Source organism: Morone saxatilis, unplaced genomic scaffold, assembly GCF_004916995.1.
Source record: "Morone saxatilis isolate NCDOM2014 unplaced genomic scaffold, NCSU_SB_2.0 Contig9, whole genome shotgun sequence".
Classification (NCBI taxonomy): domain Eukaryota; kingdom Metazoa; phylum Chordata; class Actinopteri; family Moronidae; genus Morone; species Morone saxatilis.
The window spans coordinates 17319544-17334720 of record NW_023340268.1 but is presented as its reverse complement, the minus strand read 5'-3'; the positions used below and the strand labels follow the sequence as shown (position 1 = coordinate 17334720).

Below are 15177 nucleotides of genomic sequence, written 5' to 3'. Positions count from 1 at the left end.
TTTCACCTCCTGTGCACTGCTGAGGGGCCCTTGATATAATCCCAATAGGGGATTACTAAAGTATATATCTTCTATCTTCATGAAATCTCTTCAACTTTCTGATATTTCTTCGAGGCCAGCATTGGTTTGTTTTCCTCCCCTCCCACATGGGGGTACAGAAAGTTCTAGGAAGTCACCACAGGCCAATGAACAGCACGCTCAGCCATTCTTCTGAAAAAGTCTTAAGAGAGCTCATAAGCATATGAAAGGACATTTCAGCGAGTTTAAGCTCAGTAATGGTAAAGAAAATGCTCCTCAGGCGATTTTGTGTGCACTCTGTTATGTCTGACTAACATGTGACTCCCGGGCAGAGCACAAGGATGTATACGCCACTGCCTCATGTCCTGTCTTATGTGAAATGCTTTACATCTGAGTGGCAGTTTGGGTAAATGCATGTGTGCGTTTCTTGCCCTGCAGTACATGAGTAACGTGGACTCGTGGTGTAAGGCATGCGGCGAGGTGGATTTGCCCTCCGAGCTGCAAGACCTTGAAGACGGCATCCACCACCACCAAGGCCTGTATGAACACATCACCGCTGCTTACTCTGAGGTAACATCACACTTTATATACGTATATAATGTGTTCATGGATGTGTTCATGGGGTACAAACTTTAAAAAATGTGCCTCTGATATAGGTGGGTTTTCTTTAGGTAGAATTGCTTTTTGTAAGATAAAGTCAAAATTAAGGCTTTTTCCTGTCAACTTCTATACAGTACAACCCTGTACTTCAAATTTAATTTAAAAGAGAAAACTACTTTTACACTAACCTTATTAAAGGAAGTGCAACTGTAAAGAACAAAAAATAACTTTTTTTTCCTTATTCCTCTTTTGTGACACTTTCATTTATCATTTATTTTTTTAGTTTCCAAATATAACATCAAAAGTGTGTGCTCTCCCAGGCAATTGTCTTTACAGTTTGCTGGCAGTTGGTATTTGGTTTATATTTCTAGGTTGAGTCACATACAAATCATATTTATGCCAATATACTTTTCACTCCTGTGCATTTGTGTAGTAGCTGTGAGTGAAAAATACCACAACAGCTTCTGTTCTGACTGTTCCTCAGGTGAGCCAAGATGGCAAAGCCCTGCTGGACAAGCTGCAGCGACCTTTGACCCCAGGCGGTGCTGATTCACTGACAGCATCGGCAAACTACTCCAAGGCAGTGCACCACGTCCTGGACATCATCCACGAGGTGCTGCATCATCAGAGACAGCTGGAAAACATCTGGCAACACCGCAAAGTGCGGCTGCACCAACGTCTGCAGCTCTGCGTCTTTCAACAGGACTATGGTGTACGCATATATATGTATATATATATATATATATATATATATATATATATATGTTTTTGTTTATATGCATGTGCATGTTTTCTCGGATACATGGTAATTTTAGGACCAAACTTAATTGCCAGTTTTTTCAGGATAACATGAGAGGGTTAGACAGTAATTTGAAAATAGCAGGGTAGCTTACTGGTTAGAAGGATTCTACTCTTAATAGAGGGTTTGATCCCAGCAGCAGCCATGTTTCCTATCAAAATGTCCTTGAGCAAGTTGCTGGAAGCTTGCGTCTTCACTCATCATGCATTTCTGTGGAAAGGAACATTGGATAAAAGCCCGAAATGTAAATGCTCTCTGCAGAATAAAGGCCTGAAAACAATTATAATGAGAATGTCATAATCAAATAGGCCAATATGATAATGCAGTTGCATACTGTCCAAAAATCATGGGCATTCCTGAGTGTGTTGACATGGCAACGGTTGCTATGGCAACTGAATTGGGTCATATGTCCATGCAGATGCTGTTCATCCATTAACACTTTGAAAGACAGAGTGCAGGGAGAGAAGTGTGAAAAGAAAAGGCTCGGTGCAACACCTTGTTTAACACCAATCCTAATTTCTGTCTTTCCTCTTCTCTTATCCACTCTTTTGATTATCATCGACACTTGTGGCTTATCTACCACCTTAGAGCACCCCCTTGTGGTTGTCCATGTCCTGATGTTTGTCTCACTTGGTTGGACGTGTGGTCTCTGTGCACAGGTGCTGGACTGGATAGAAAACCATGGCGAAGCCTTCCTCAGCAAACACACAGGTGTCGGAAAGTCCCTCCATCGAGCTCGAGCTCTACAGAAACGCCACGAAGATTTTGAGGAAGTGGCACAGGTATCTTGGTTCTGTTTCTGTAACTCTCCCTCTCTACTAAATTTAAGCCAATATGCTGACAGTTATATTTTTCTATATTCATGCCATCTTAAGTACATTTTGCTAACTTGCACACTTTTATTTGAGTTGCATTTTCAGTATTTGAAAATGTGTGCTGCAGTATTGCTGCTTTCCCTTAAATAAAGGGTCTTCACTGCTAGAGCTGCAACTTATGGTAAAAACATCATATTCTGATTATTTTGACAGATACTGCGATATTGATTCACAATTTTAGGTGCGAAAATGATTATTTTTGCATCACAAATTTATTTTTTTACTTAAAAAGGCTATTTAAAATCACAATGATGCTGAAAAAGACAAGATTTGTTAGGACCAGGACATCTCTGCAGCCACTACGTACTTATTATAATGCTGTTTTGTTACACATTTTACCCCTACCAAAACAGTTTAGCTTCTGTGATTTGCATATTGCACTAATATTTTGATTAATTTTCACCGCTGCTAAATACTGACAAAATAGTGCAGAATACCTGCCCAGAATCAGCTTTAACCAGAAAACATTAGTATCATTCTTCTGATATCCCACCTTATTGAAGCCATTTGTTTCAGTAGCATCTTTCACTTCCTCTTTATATCACATTCACCCACTCTCTGTTTCTATTTCCTCTCACTAGTTATCTCTGTGCAGCTCTACTATCACCGACTCTAATCAGTGTACACGTCTGTCATTTCCGCCCTGCTTTCTGTCTCTGCTCGTGTTCAAATATGTTTTACTTGCATTATACTGTTTTCTTGGGTTGATCCATCTCTTTCTTTCCATCGGTGTAGAATACATACACCAATGCAGACAAGCTGCTGGAGGCGGCCGAGCAGCTGGCCCAGACGGGAGAGTGCGACCCAGAGGAGATCTACCAGGCCGCCCACCAGCTCGAAGACAGAATCCAAGACTTTGTTCGCCGCGTGGAGCAGCGCAAAGTCCTGCTGGACATGTCTGTCGCCTTCCACACGCACGTCAAAGAGGTAGGCAGAGAGGATGACATAATGCTGAAGTGGATGGTGGGCTGTGTGTTTGTGTGGATGAGAGCTTTCACAGTGCTCTCTGAGCAAGAGGGGAATAATTAACAGATAAAATGGAATATGTGTGTATTGTTTTGCTTTTATCCAGTTAGTCACATAGAGGTGGCCATTTTTTGATCTGAGGACATTTTCCAGTCCTCCTTTAATAAATGAGGATAGTTTGGGGATAAGGTTAGTATTAGAATCAGGTTTAGGTGTGGATTATCGATGTTTAGCTTGACCATGACGGTGGATTCAGATGGCAGTCACTGGACTGTCCTCTGTCAGTGTCATTAAACACTTATTAAGAATGCTGTGATTGCAAAAGCGATGGAACATTTGTGTTACTGACTGTTTGCATGTTAGGGTGTGATAACAGTGTGTGTTTCTGTGTGTATTCTGTGACCAGAGTGAGACTTTTGAGCTTTGAGCAGTGTGAGCTTCAGTCCAAGTCCATCAAACAATGTGTGTGACTTAATTTTGATGGAGTGAGATTAAACAAATATCTTTTTACCTATTATAATATTCAAAATATAATATATATATATATATATATTACAATTAACAGAAGCCTCATAGCATAGTATAAGAACAGTCTGTGCTGTAAAATGTTTTTATATATATCATTTTAATAAACGTCCCTCTGTAGCTGTGGACATGGCTGGAGGAGCTCCAGAAGGAGCTACTGGACGACGTTTATGCCGAGTCAGTGGAGGCCGTCCAGGATCTGATCAAACGCTTCGGCCAGCAGCAGCAGACCACGCTGCAGGTCACCGTCAACGTCATCAAGGAGGGAGAAGACCTCATCCAGCAGCTCAGGTAGAGATTAATAAAAAATAAAAACAACCTTCCTAAAAGTGAAACCAGACAAGCTGAAATGATACATTTATATGTTCTTCAAAAAGCAGAGAGTGGTGTGTAGACAACTTATTTTAAACTTTTAATGAAGCTCCTAAGGTAATTCTTCAGCTATGCTGTACTGTATATCTGTTTCTTGTTTAAACAGTATGCACATGCATGTCAATGGATGCATTCTTCTCTGCACAGTTTTCTAACTGCAATTAAATCGAAACCTACAAATTAGTAAACATCGAAACAAGACTAAACTAAAAATAGTTCCTCTGACAGTGATCTGAAACTACCCTAAATTTCACTTCTGATGTGAATCCAAAGGCAGTCCGATGCAATCTGCAAAACTAGTATCAACTGTATCAGGCAACTACAGTAAGTAAAACCAATAAACGGACCCCAACCAATCCTGTAAACCACTAGTTAAGAGAGAGAATCCAGCAGCAGTGAAAGAAAACAAGATAATTGCGCACATGGTATGCGCAACAAACTATGCGGGTTACTGCCTCATTTAAGCTAATTAGTGACAATAAAATGTTAGTGCTGGTTACATAATGGACTTCTTCTTCTTTTCTCTCCATATAACTTTGGCAGGATAGTTTAGACATAGAATGTGCAAATTTAATAACGGTGAGACGCGTTAAACCAAAAAAAGAAATCTGAGGGGACAGAATGGGGTGTTGGAGAGGTGGATGCAGTTGACCGTTATTCTTCAACTCTATTTTTATACAGAGGATGTTCCAGTCTCTCTTCTTCCTCCCTCCTCATCCACCCCCTTTGTTCTCTCTCTCTCTCTCTCTCTCTCTCTCTCTCTCTTCTCTCTCTCTTCTCTCTCTCTCTCTCTCCATCCCTCTCTCCCCAGTGTATTGGCTCCTCAGTGAATTCTTATATAAGTCTGCCACACAATTAGACACACACTTATGAAAGCAGTCCCTCCGGGAGGCAACTGTAACTCTACACACCTTTCATTTTTGTGTGTGTGTAAGAAATTATTCTGTAGCAACAGTTTTTTAAAGGAAACAAAGGAAACAAAGGAAAATGAAAAAGCAACACCATCTAATATCCGGAACAATTTTTAATAGATTTTCTATTAAAAAAAGAAATCCATTCAATAAAAGTATCTATGTGTATGTGTCTCTACAAGAGGATTCCTCTTGGCAGCTTGAAATCCACAGCTTTGCTATATTACAGCTGAATAAGCCACTGCAGGCTGTGCTATGCAGCAGTTTTTCGAGCAGCTAAGTTCGCTTGGCTTGGTGCCCAACTGTGTCTTTATAGCCATTTTAAAAGTGCCTTGCGCTGCCTCTCACTGCTTATTACTTAATTGTGCGTTTCTGTTCCAGGGACTCGGCCATCTCCAGCAACAAGACGCCCCACAACAGCTCCATCAACCACATCGAGAGCGTCCTGCAGCAGCTGGACGAGGCCCAGGCCCAGATGGAGGAGCTCTTCCAGGAGAGGAAGATCAAACTGGAGCTCTTCCTGCAGCTCCGCATCTTCGAGAGGGATGCCATTGATGTGAGTCTGCATGGGAGGAGGAGGAGGCGTAGGAGGAGGAGGAGGAGGGAGCAGGGTTAGCTTAGTGCTACACTCTCTATTTGTGACACTCGATACATAAATATGCATTATGCATACCCTACCTCAGGAATAAAAAAGGATTCTATAACTTCATAAAGACAATGTGAGAGAAAATAGATTTTGTAGATTGGTCTGAGAAATCTTTTTCTGTCTTCAGCCTCATTTTGTTAAAGTTTTGTTTTTCGTGAAATTATATCATTAACCCAGTATCGTGAATGTATTGAATCATGAGTTGAGTGTACCATTCCATCCCTAATCTCAATAAATGTGTATTTGGCCATTGTCCTTCCTCAGATCATCTCTGACCTGGAGTCGTGGAACGAGGAGCTCACAGGTCAGATGAATGATTTTGACACGGAGGACCTGACGCTGGCCGAGCAGAGACTGCAGCACCACGCTGACAAGGCTCTGACCATGAACAACCTCACCTTCGATGTCATCCACCAGGGACAGGAGCTGCTGCAGTACGTCAATGAAGTCCAGGCCTCTGGTAAGTACACCACTCAGACCGTACCCTACAGTATTATGCCGTCCAAGGTAGCCATTAGTCTTATAGTAAGCTAGTTTTTCTGGCTTTCTTTCATTATTTAAATTTTCTTGAAATTGTGTCCAGGCTTTAAAGGTCTTAAAAAGCCTCGTGAAATCTGTAAATACTGTCTAAAAATCTGTCCTCCTGTGCTCCTGCTATTATAAGCTATTACATCTGAAATGCTGTGAAGTAGAAGTGAAGAGATGTTTGACTGTCACCTTGTTGCCACATCAGACATCAGTCATTGTTCAGCTGAGGGTTAAAGCAGGATACAGCTCATTTTCACTGTTGCTGCACAGATTTCTGTGTTGGTTACATTAGTTTAATATTGATACTGTGTAGGTGTTGCGGGTCATATTCGGTCAGTGTTTGTGATGAGAGGCACCCACTCACTAACCATAATAACTCACCTGTGATCTCACATGCTAATAGGTGCTCTCTAAAACAGCACAAGGAATGGTTACATCATGTCACGTGTATCAAAACATACTGATAATATCCATAGGAATTATTAGAATCAAGGTAAATTAATCTATAACACTAATACAGATGTGAGTGTGACTGTGGGGGATAAAGGTAATTAAAGTTAATAGCAGGTCTACTGTAGCCATCCAAAGCTAATGTCAGTGTTTGTCTTGCCTGCAGGCGTGGAGCTTCTCTGTGACCGGGATGTCGATATGGCTACGCGGGTTCAGCACCTGCTGGAGTTTCTCCATGAGAAGCAGCAAGAACTCGACTTGGCAACCGAGCAGCACCGCAGGCACTTGGAGCAGTGTGTTCAGCTGAGACACCTACAGGCGGAAGTCAAACAGGTAGAACACAGTCACATACCTGTGAAAAGGCGCCACCTGCAGCCAAGATTATGTAACTACACTATACTAAGATATCTGCAATTTGGGTTGGTGACATTTGATCACAACTTTTCTCCGTTTTTTTCAGGTTCTGGGTTGGATTCGTAACGGCGAGTCAATGCTGAATGCTGGTCTAATAACAGCCAGCTCCCTGCAGGAAGCTGAACAACTGCAGAGAGAACATGAACAGTTTCAACACGCTATCGAGGTGTTTGTTTATACCATCAGTTTCTCCCTCTATTATGTGTTCTGTTTGCAGCAAGATTTCTGCTTTGTTAATTGCTAATTATTGTGTTCATTCTAACCCCGTCCTTTCTCCACCTTTTCATTCTCTGCAGAAAACTCACCAGAGTGCCCTGCAGGTTCAGCAGAAGGCAGAGGCTCTGCTCCAGGCAAACCATTATGACATGGACCTGATCAGAGACTGCGCAGAGAGTGTGGCTTCCCACTGGCAGCAGCTCATGCTGAAAATGGAGGACCGACTCAAGCTGGTCAATGCCTCAGTGGCCTTCTACAAGACCTCTGAACAGGTAGGGGACCTCAAGGAGGGTTCAGCATTTGATATGATTTCCACAAAAAAAAGACATTTCAGTGTTTTTCCCTAGATGACACACCAAATATGTTTCTACAGGTCTGCAGTGTGTTGGAGAGCCTGGAGCAAGAGTATAAGAGAGAGGAGGACTGGTGCGGAGGAGCCGACAAACTGGGACCCAACTGTGAAACGGACCATGTCACCCCCATGATCAGTAAACACTTGGAACAGAAAGAGGCCTTCCTCAAGGTAACATACAGCAATATCAGACCAAACCCTACACATAGCATCAAGTTACATCTCTGATCTCAATGCATGTGTTGATATTTCTATCAGGCATGCACTCTTGCCAGAAGAAACGCAGACGTCTTCCTCAAGTACATGCACAGGAACAGCGTCAACATGCCCGGGATGCTGAGCCACGTCAAAGCCCCAGAACAGCAGGTTAAAAGTGAGTATCAGACATTACCTAGGCTGCAACACCTGAACACTGAATGTTGCGAATGAGTGTATGAAAACTAGTTGGCAAGCGAGCAGACAGATTAGTTAAACGTAATAGGGAAAAAAAACTATAAATAATGGATAAATGGTTAGGTAAAAGTAGTGGATAGCCTGAATGGTCAAAATACATAGTTAAAAATAATTCAGTTGAAATATTTAGCTAAAAGTAATGGATAAACAGTTGAAATTGTTACTTCATTTAATTAACACAGATTAACATGAATAATTAAAAACTTAACAAATTAATAAAGGACCAATGAAATAGTCATGTTTTTGATCATTTGGACTGGTTAATAAGGGCACTTCCATTCTTCCTGTCCAAACAAGAAAAGCTCTTTAACAAGTCTGGGATCTTGCTGTGTCCTGGCAGTATGCAGTACTGATTAAATCCTTTGAGTTAGGTTTGGTGCTGAATGCCTCAACTTGTGTTTCTGTTGTGTTAAGACATCCTCAACGAGCTGCTACAGAGAGAGAATCGTGTTCTCCACTTTTGGACCATGAGGAAACGACGGCTGGACCAGTGTCAGCAGTATGTGGTGTTTGAACGCAGTGCCAAACAGGTAAATGAAACAAATAACCTACAGTAATACAGCACTCTGCTCTCGGTTGTCATGTGATATGAAAATACATGGGTCCTGTGTGTTTGTATGTTTTTAGGCTCTGGAGTGGATTCATGACACTGGGGAGTTTTACCTGTCCACACACACCTCCACTGGCTCGAGTATCCACCACACACAGGAACTGCTAAAGGAGCACGAGGACTTCCACATCACAGCCAAGGTTGGCCTCACACACTCGCACAAACAACCATGTGACTGTGTGTATGCCCGTCTGCATGCATTTAACACTCTCTCCTCCTTCAGCAAACCAAGGAGCGTGTGAAGCTGCTGATCCAGCTGGCTGACGGCTTCTGCGAGAAGGGCCACAGTCACGCGGGGGAGATCAAAAAATGGGTGACGGCGGTGGACAAACGCTACAGAGACTTCTCCCTGCGTATGGACAAGTACCGCTGCAGCCTGGAGAAAGCCCTGGGCATCTCCTCGGACTCTAACAAGGCAGTAAGTGGTCATGTTGATTTGCTAAGGGGTTACAGGGGTAGAAAGTTAGCTAATTATTATTTATAAAAATTTTTGTTTTGTCTCTTGAAATCTCCTAAATATTTTTACTTTGTCTCTGGCTGTGTCAGAGTAAGGATCTCCAGTTGGACATCATCCCAGCAACGGCTCCAGGGTCAGAGGTCAAGCTGCGGGATGCTGCTCACGAGCTAAACGAGGAGAAACGCAAGTCGGCACGCAGAAAGGAGTATGTCATCACTTCCTGTTTATTTTGCACTTCCAGATATCAGAAAAAAGGCAGAATTGTTTAGAACAGGTTTATTCCAGGCTATTCCAGAATAATTTAGCAGATTGAAAAGTGCGCTAGGTTGTGTTTTATAAAATTGTTTATCATTTAGCCTGCAGAGCTACAAGCTCCACTACTGAACAGTAGGTGCTATGCCTACAAACTAAACAATTAGAAGCTAGTCAGAATTTTCACTGCATTTTTCTTCCTGTTGGAAACATATTTTATTGCCCCACAGGACGACTAATTAAATCATTGGCTCAGTGCATAAAATATGGAGCAGAGCAGCCTAACAGTTACTAAGATAATCTGTTATTAGATGGTCACATTTTCAATGATTGCACTCGCCGTTGTCCTTGTCAACAGTAATGTCAATGCTGAACCCCTCTTTGCTCAATATATGTAAGTGGTTCTGAGTAAGAGAGTGAGTTCAGTGTAAATGTATGTACCTAATGGATTCCTTCTCCACACATCAGCCTCTTCTTTGCTGCGCCAGCACAGGAACTGCAGACACAACAGTCAAGCTGCACAAGAGAACAAATTAGTCTACATGTAGTACACTGGAAAAAGAGATGGTGTCATTTTATATGAGCAGCACAAATCATGAGCATGATTTCAGTCATTCATGGCTGGTTTATGACTAGTTTTATGGCCCATAACTCTTTCATTATTCATTAGCGTAAATGGATGAAGCAGACCGGCAGAAAGAGTGCTACTGGTGATTTATGATTCTGTGGATGAGGACAGTACGACAATTGCTAATTTTATGTGTGTGTATGTGTGTCTAGGTTCATCATGGCAGAGCTGATTCAGACAGAAAAAGCCTACGTGCGAGACCTGCGGGAGTGTATGGATGTAAGTCCAGCTTCACAACCCACCAGTCTTAACCTGTTTAATGCCAGAGTTGTGCAGCAACTTTTCACACAAAATTTGGAAATGTATCAGAACCCTGTTGAAGAGTTTGGTTGGTTTTGATTTTATTTTTTATTTTTTATTTTTTTTTACTCTCTGTGCAGACCTACCTGTGGGAGATGACCAGTGGAGTTGAGGAGATTCCTCCAGGAATCATCAACAAGGAGCACATCATATTCGGAAACATGCAGGACCTCTATGAATTCCACCATAAGTAAGAATCCTTCAGGACTCTGTCATTCCTGATTTAGGTTAGATCAAAGTTTGAACTAGACTGGAAAGCAAGTATAATATCAGGGTCCAAGCACCATGATGCAATTCATTAAAACATTAAAAACAAAGTTGTAGTAGCTTAGTAGCTTCTTATACCATGATTCCTCTGTAGTTAAGCTATATACACAGTGTTTTTCCCATTAATTACTGAGACTATAGCGTGCCGCCATGGTGTATTTCCCCCCGCCAAGAATATTTTTACACTTCTCTCTAACATTGTGTTTTGCGGCGTTGCTTCAACAAAGCATCTCTCAATTACAGTAGAAGTAGACACAATCGATTAACTAGTAGACAATCTCCCCTTACTCTGCCCCTCCTGTGCAGTCTACTGACAGTCACACTGCCGAGACACAGAGACAGATGCTCTCTGGCACAGACACACAGAGTTTATTTTAACAGCGTGGACCAGGTAATGCCGATGTCATTCATTACCATGTTGCTTTCGACCGTTTTGTCAGGCTCCGTCATTAACAATGAGCCTCCTTCAAAAATCTCAAAACTCCCAAAAAAATTTTTTGAAATAGATATTTTTTGGGGCGCCAACCCTTCCGTCCCTGCTACACTGTAATCCTGTGGGAAACGCTGTATACAGATTGAAAGATGTTTTCATGCTTTTGCTGCTTCTCACATTTCAATCTCTCATTCTTTGTTTTGTCAGCATCTTTCTCAAAGAGTTGGAGAAATATGAGCAGCTACCAGAGGATGTTGGGCATTGCTTTGTCACATGGGTATGTATCATTTGTTCACCAGCATATGCTAGGTGTGCTTAAACTTGCCAATAACAATATTAGAGGACCTGTGTGTAAGACTTAGTGGCATCTAGCAAAGAAGTTGCAGATTGCAACTATTTCAATACAGCTCAGCCTTTCTAGCATGTAGGAGACACTAAGGTGGCTGCGAAACTAATGATAACCGTGAAAGGCCCAATATAGAACCGTGTTTGGTTTGTCCGTTCGGGGCTACTGTACGAACATGGCCGGTGGAGGCCACGCTCCCTCTATAGATAAAAACTGCTCATTCTAAGCTAAAGAAAACACGACAATTCTTATTTTCAGGTAATTATACACTAATGAAAAAACACCTATGAATATTATACTTCATTTCTGCCAATAGGTCCTCCTAAATGTTACACACTGGACCTTTTAGCTCACAGGTTGTAGATTTTAAATATAAATTGTGGCCTTATAGGTTCATAAAACTTGCTTAATCTATTCACTGTCAGCATAATCTTTCAAGTTTAAACTGCAATCATTTTATCTTTCTCTCTTCATCTAGGCTGATAAGTTCCAGATGTATGTGAACTACTGTAAGAACAAACCAGACTCCACCCAGCTCATCCTCGAGCATGCTGGGAACTACTTTGATGTGAGTATCGCCTATGGCTGTTAAAATGAAACTGTAAAGTCCTCTCAGTTACATCCTATCACATGACTGTTCTTCTCTATGCAGGAAATTCAACAGAGGCACCGACTGGCCAACTCCATCTCTTCTTATCTGATCAAGCCTGTGCAGAGAATCACCAAGTATCAGCTCCTTCTGAAGGTGACCCACCATACCAAGTCTCACTTCTGTGGTGGCTGTCTCCATAGTTTCTTGTTGTCATGGTTTCTGTGTGTGTGTGTGTGTGTGTGTGTGTGTGTGTATAGGAGCTGCTGACTTGCTGTGAAGAAGGTAAAGGAGAGATCAAGGACGGCCTGGAGGTGATGCTCAGTGTTCCGAAGAAAGCCAACGACGCCATGCACCTCTCCATGCTGGAAGGTGATTATCTATTCATTATTTATGTTGCTGTCATCATTTACCTACCTTCTATAAAATTCTAACTAATAAATCAACCAATAACACAAATCTCCATGCTAATATCCCCCTCTTCCTCCTCTCAGGTTTTGATGAAAATATTGAGTCCCAGGGCGAGCTCATCCTCCAGGAGTCGTTCCAGGTCTGGGATCCAAAGACTCTGATCCGTAAGGGTCGAGAGCGCCACCTGTTCCTCTTTGAGATGTCTCTTGTCTTTAGCAAGGAGGTCAAGGACTCAAACGGCAGGAGCAAATACATCTACAAGAGCAAACTCTTTGTAAGTAGACAGTTGTGAAAAGTATATAATGAAAGAAACTGAATTAAGAACAATGTATTATTAGTAAGAGCCAATCAGGCTTTTGAGCGTTTATAGTGAAGTTCTTGAAAAGTTTGATTGGTAGATGACCTAATTAGCATTTTTAATGTTCTTCAATCTTGAACTGCAGTAGTTGTACTTAACAAAATGCAAGTAAATCTAATTGCCACTACTTGAAACACTTGAGACAGTCTCAAGGCTCAACTGTCTGAAGAAATCTCACTTTTATTTGGAGCAAAAGTATTTCCAACAGCCATTGTTCTGAAATGACAAAGTGAACCTTGTAGAAGACTACCATACTCACCTGTGAAATTTCTGATTCCTCACATTCTTCTCTTTTCCCAGACGTCAGAGTTAGGGGTAACGGAGCATGTTGAAGGAGACCCCTGTAAGTTTGCTCTATGGGTGGGACGCACACCAACATCTGACAACAAGATTGTGCTCAAGGTAAAACATACTTCCTCTCATCAGTTTCCTTTCAAATCTGCTGTAGGGTTCAACCGATATGGGTTTTTAAAAGTAGCACTGAATTTGGCTGGGGACTAAAACCGAACATAGTAACATTTTATTTGACATGCTTGATATTAAATATGTAATCTAACAGACTTCCATGTTAGTGTGTTGAAAGTCACTCACAATATCTGATTGGGAAAAACCCCAATGGCCAGCCAAGTGTGTCAGAAAATCTTTATATCGGTCTAACCCAGTTTTCTCTTTCCTCTCTTCATATTCTTCTACCTTTCTTCTTATATTCTCATCTCTCTGACGTCTTGTTTGATTGCATGAGCAGCTTTAAGGTGGCCCGAGAGGCTTTCTGTAGTCACAAACTCCTCTTCTGTCTCCTTGATTTGTTTTTTTCTTTCTCTCTGTCTTCTGTCTGTCTCTCTCTGTCAGCCTCTGTCCTCTGGTTAGATTCTGCTTTGTTCCATCTGTTAACAAACAGACACATCTGTATATCTGGGGCTGTGTTTTCTGTGGATGTTTGTATCTCTAATTCTTTCTGTGGGCTGACATGCTTCCACCAACGCCTGCTGACACTGATTCAACCCCTTGACGCCCACTATCTCCCATCCTGGCTCCATGCCACTTTAACAAAGTGACGAGTAGCCATTTTCTCTACCAGAAAAATAAGCTTTTTAATTATCTGCGCCATTGTAGAAGTAAGATATGACTATTTAAATTAAATCAGTTTGTTTAGTGTGTAGAGTGGTCTTCTGTGTGTTTTCCTGTTGAATTCTGCCACAGATGGATTAAAATTAGTGTCAGCCGTTGGAACAGCATGAAGCCAAAATCCTAACACATCTAATTCTGAGCATTACAACTTTATGATACATGTTGACTACCAAACTAACCGCTGAGAAGCAGTCATGTGGTATGTGCATTGTAAATGAATTGTGTCTCATTACTAACTACACATGTTCACACACGCACACACAATCCATTACAATCTGCTACACATTTAATTGGCCTACAGTCTGCTGTCAAGGCAAATTATCAGTGTTGTACGTTTCTATCATGTCAAACCATTTTGTCAGCATAAAAAAATGTTATGTACATCTTCTAAAACCAACCCAGTGAAATTCTCTATTTTATATTTTAAATTCAAAGCTAAGTCAGGGATCCAAACATGGAGCGATGGTGAGTACAAACTATCCCACAACACAGCCCTCAGCCACTTCTCACAAGTCTGAAACACAAACTCTTAGCACTTCTTATCCTCGCTCTCGTTCTTGAACTATAGCTTAAGAACACTCTAGATGGGTAAAAGCAGTACATCCATAGCAGAAACACACTTAAACCCCTAACTGGGGGCCTGAAAGATTGTAGCATAAATATCCTGGGGGTCCACGGCTGGAGAAGGCTCATATAGAATATTTTTAATCTGAAAAATGCCTTCAGTTGATAAGAGATGACAAGAGCTAAATTCAGACTTGTGTGAAACTCAGAGTGAAACAAGAATTCCAAAGGAAGTTCATTTTGTGACAACTCTAACTTCTGACTTCTTGAAATCGTTCCGTTATTGACATATAACAGGCGTCAAGCATAGAGAACAAGCAGGACTGGATCAAGCACATCAGGGAGGTGATTCAGGAGCGCACCATTCACCTGAGAGGAGCACTCAAGGAGCCCATTCATATTCCCAAAGCAACTACAGCCAAGCACCACAAGGGGCGACGGTAAGCATGTGACACCTTTAATTCAAGACGTTCTAAAGTAACAGAGAGCAATGCCTACGAGGAACATATTGGTTTTGATCAAATCAGTCACAAACACTCTAAAGTTCCTTTAAGCTCACTTTCTTATTGATTGTGTGTGTCTGTTAGGGATGGAGAGGACCTGGACAGTCAGGGTGAAGGCAGCAGCCAACCAGACACCATCTCTCTGGCATCCCGCACTTCGCAGAACACACTGGACAGCGACAAGGTGAGCCAACACACACACACAC

At 41.7% G+C, this 15177-nt stretch overlaps 1 protein-coding gene across 1 annotated transcript in view; it reads left to right on the top strand.

The window, feature by feature from the left end:
• Positions 1-15177, top strand: part of trioa (trio Rho guanine nucleotide exchange factor a) — a 68797-nt gene that overhangs the window by 39095 nt on the left and 14525 nt on the right. Inside the window, exons 11-37 of the mRNA XM_035680950.1 lie at positions 457-588; positions 1103-1330; positions 1588-1590; positions 2077-2199; positions 3028-3219; positions 3905-4074; positions 5448-5622; positions 5977-6172; positions 6857-7023; positions 7151-7270; positions 7401-7592; positions 7694-7843; positions 7931-8045; positions 8540-8655; positions 8753-8875; positions 8959-9153; positions 9282-9397; positions 10225-10291; positions 10453-10562; positions 11280-11349; positions 11897-11986; positions 12071-12163; positions 12268-12379; positions 12502-12692; positions 13077-13178; positions 14766-14908; positions 15056-15155. Of these exons, the coding sequence (XP_035536843.1) occupies positions 457-588; positions 1103-1330; positions 1588-1590; positions 2077-2199; positions 3028-3219; positions 3905-4074; positions 5448-5622; positions 5977-6172; positions 6857-7023; positions 7151-7270; positions 7401-7592; positions 7694-7843; positions 7931-8045; positions 8540-8655; positions 8753-8875; positions 8959-9153; positions 9282-9397; positions 10225-10291; positions 10453-10562; positions 11280-11349; positions 11897-11986; positions 12071-12163; positions 12268-12379; positions 12502-12692; positions 13077-13178; positions 14766-14908; positions 15056-15155 (3591 nt within the window). The remainder of the gene's footprint in view (positions 1-456; positions 589-1102; positions 1331-1587; positions 1591-2076; positions 2200-3027; positions 3220-3904; positions 4075-5447; positions 5623-5976; positions 6173-6856; positions 7024-7150; positions 7271-7400; positions 7593-7693; positions 7844-7930; positions 8046-8539; positions 8656-8752; positions 8876-8958; positions 9154-9281; positions 9398-10224; positions 10292-10452; positions 10563-11279; positions 11350-11896; positions 11987-12070; positions 12164-12267; positions 12380-12501; positions 12693-13076; positions 13179-14765; positions 14909-15055; positions 15156-15177) is intronic.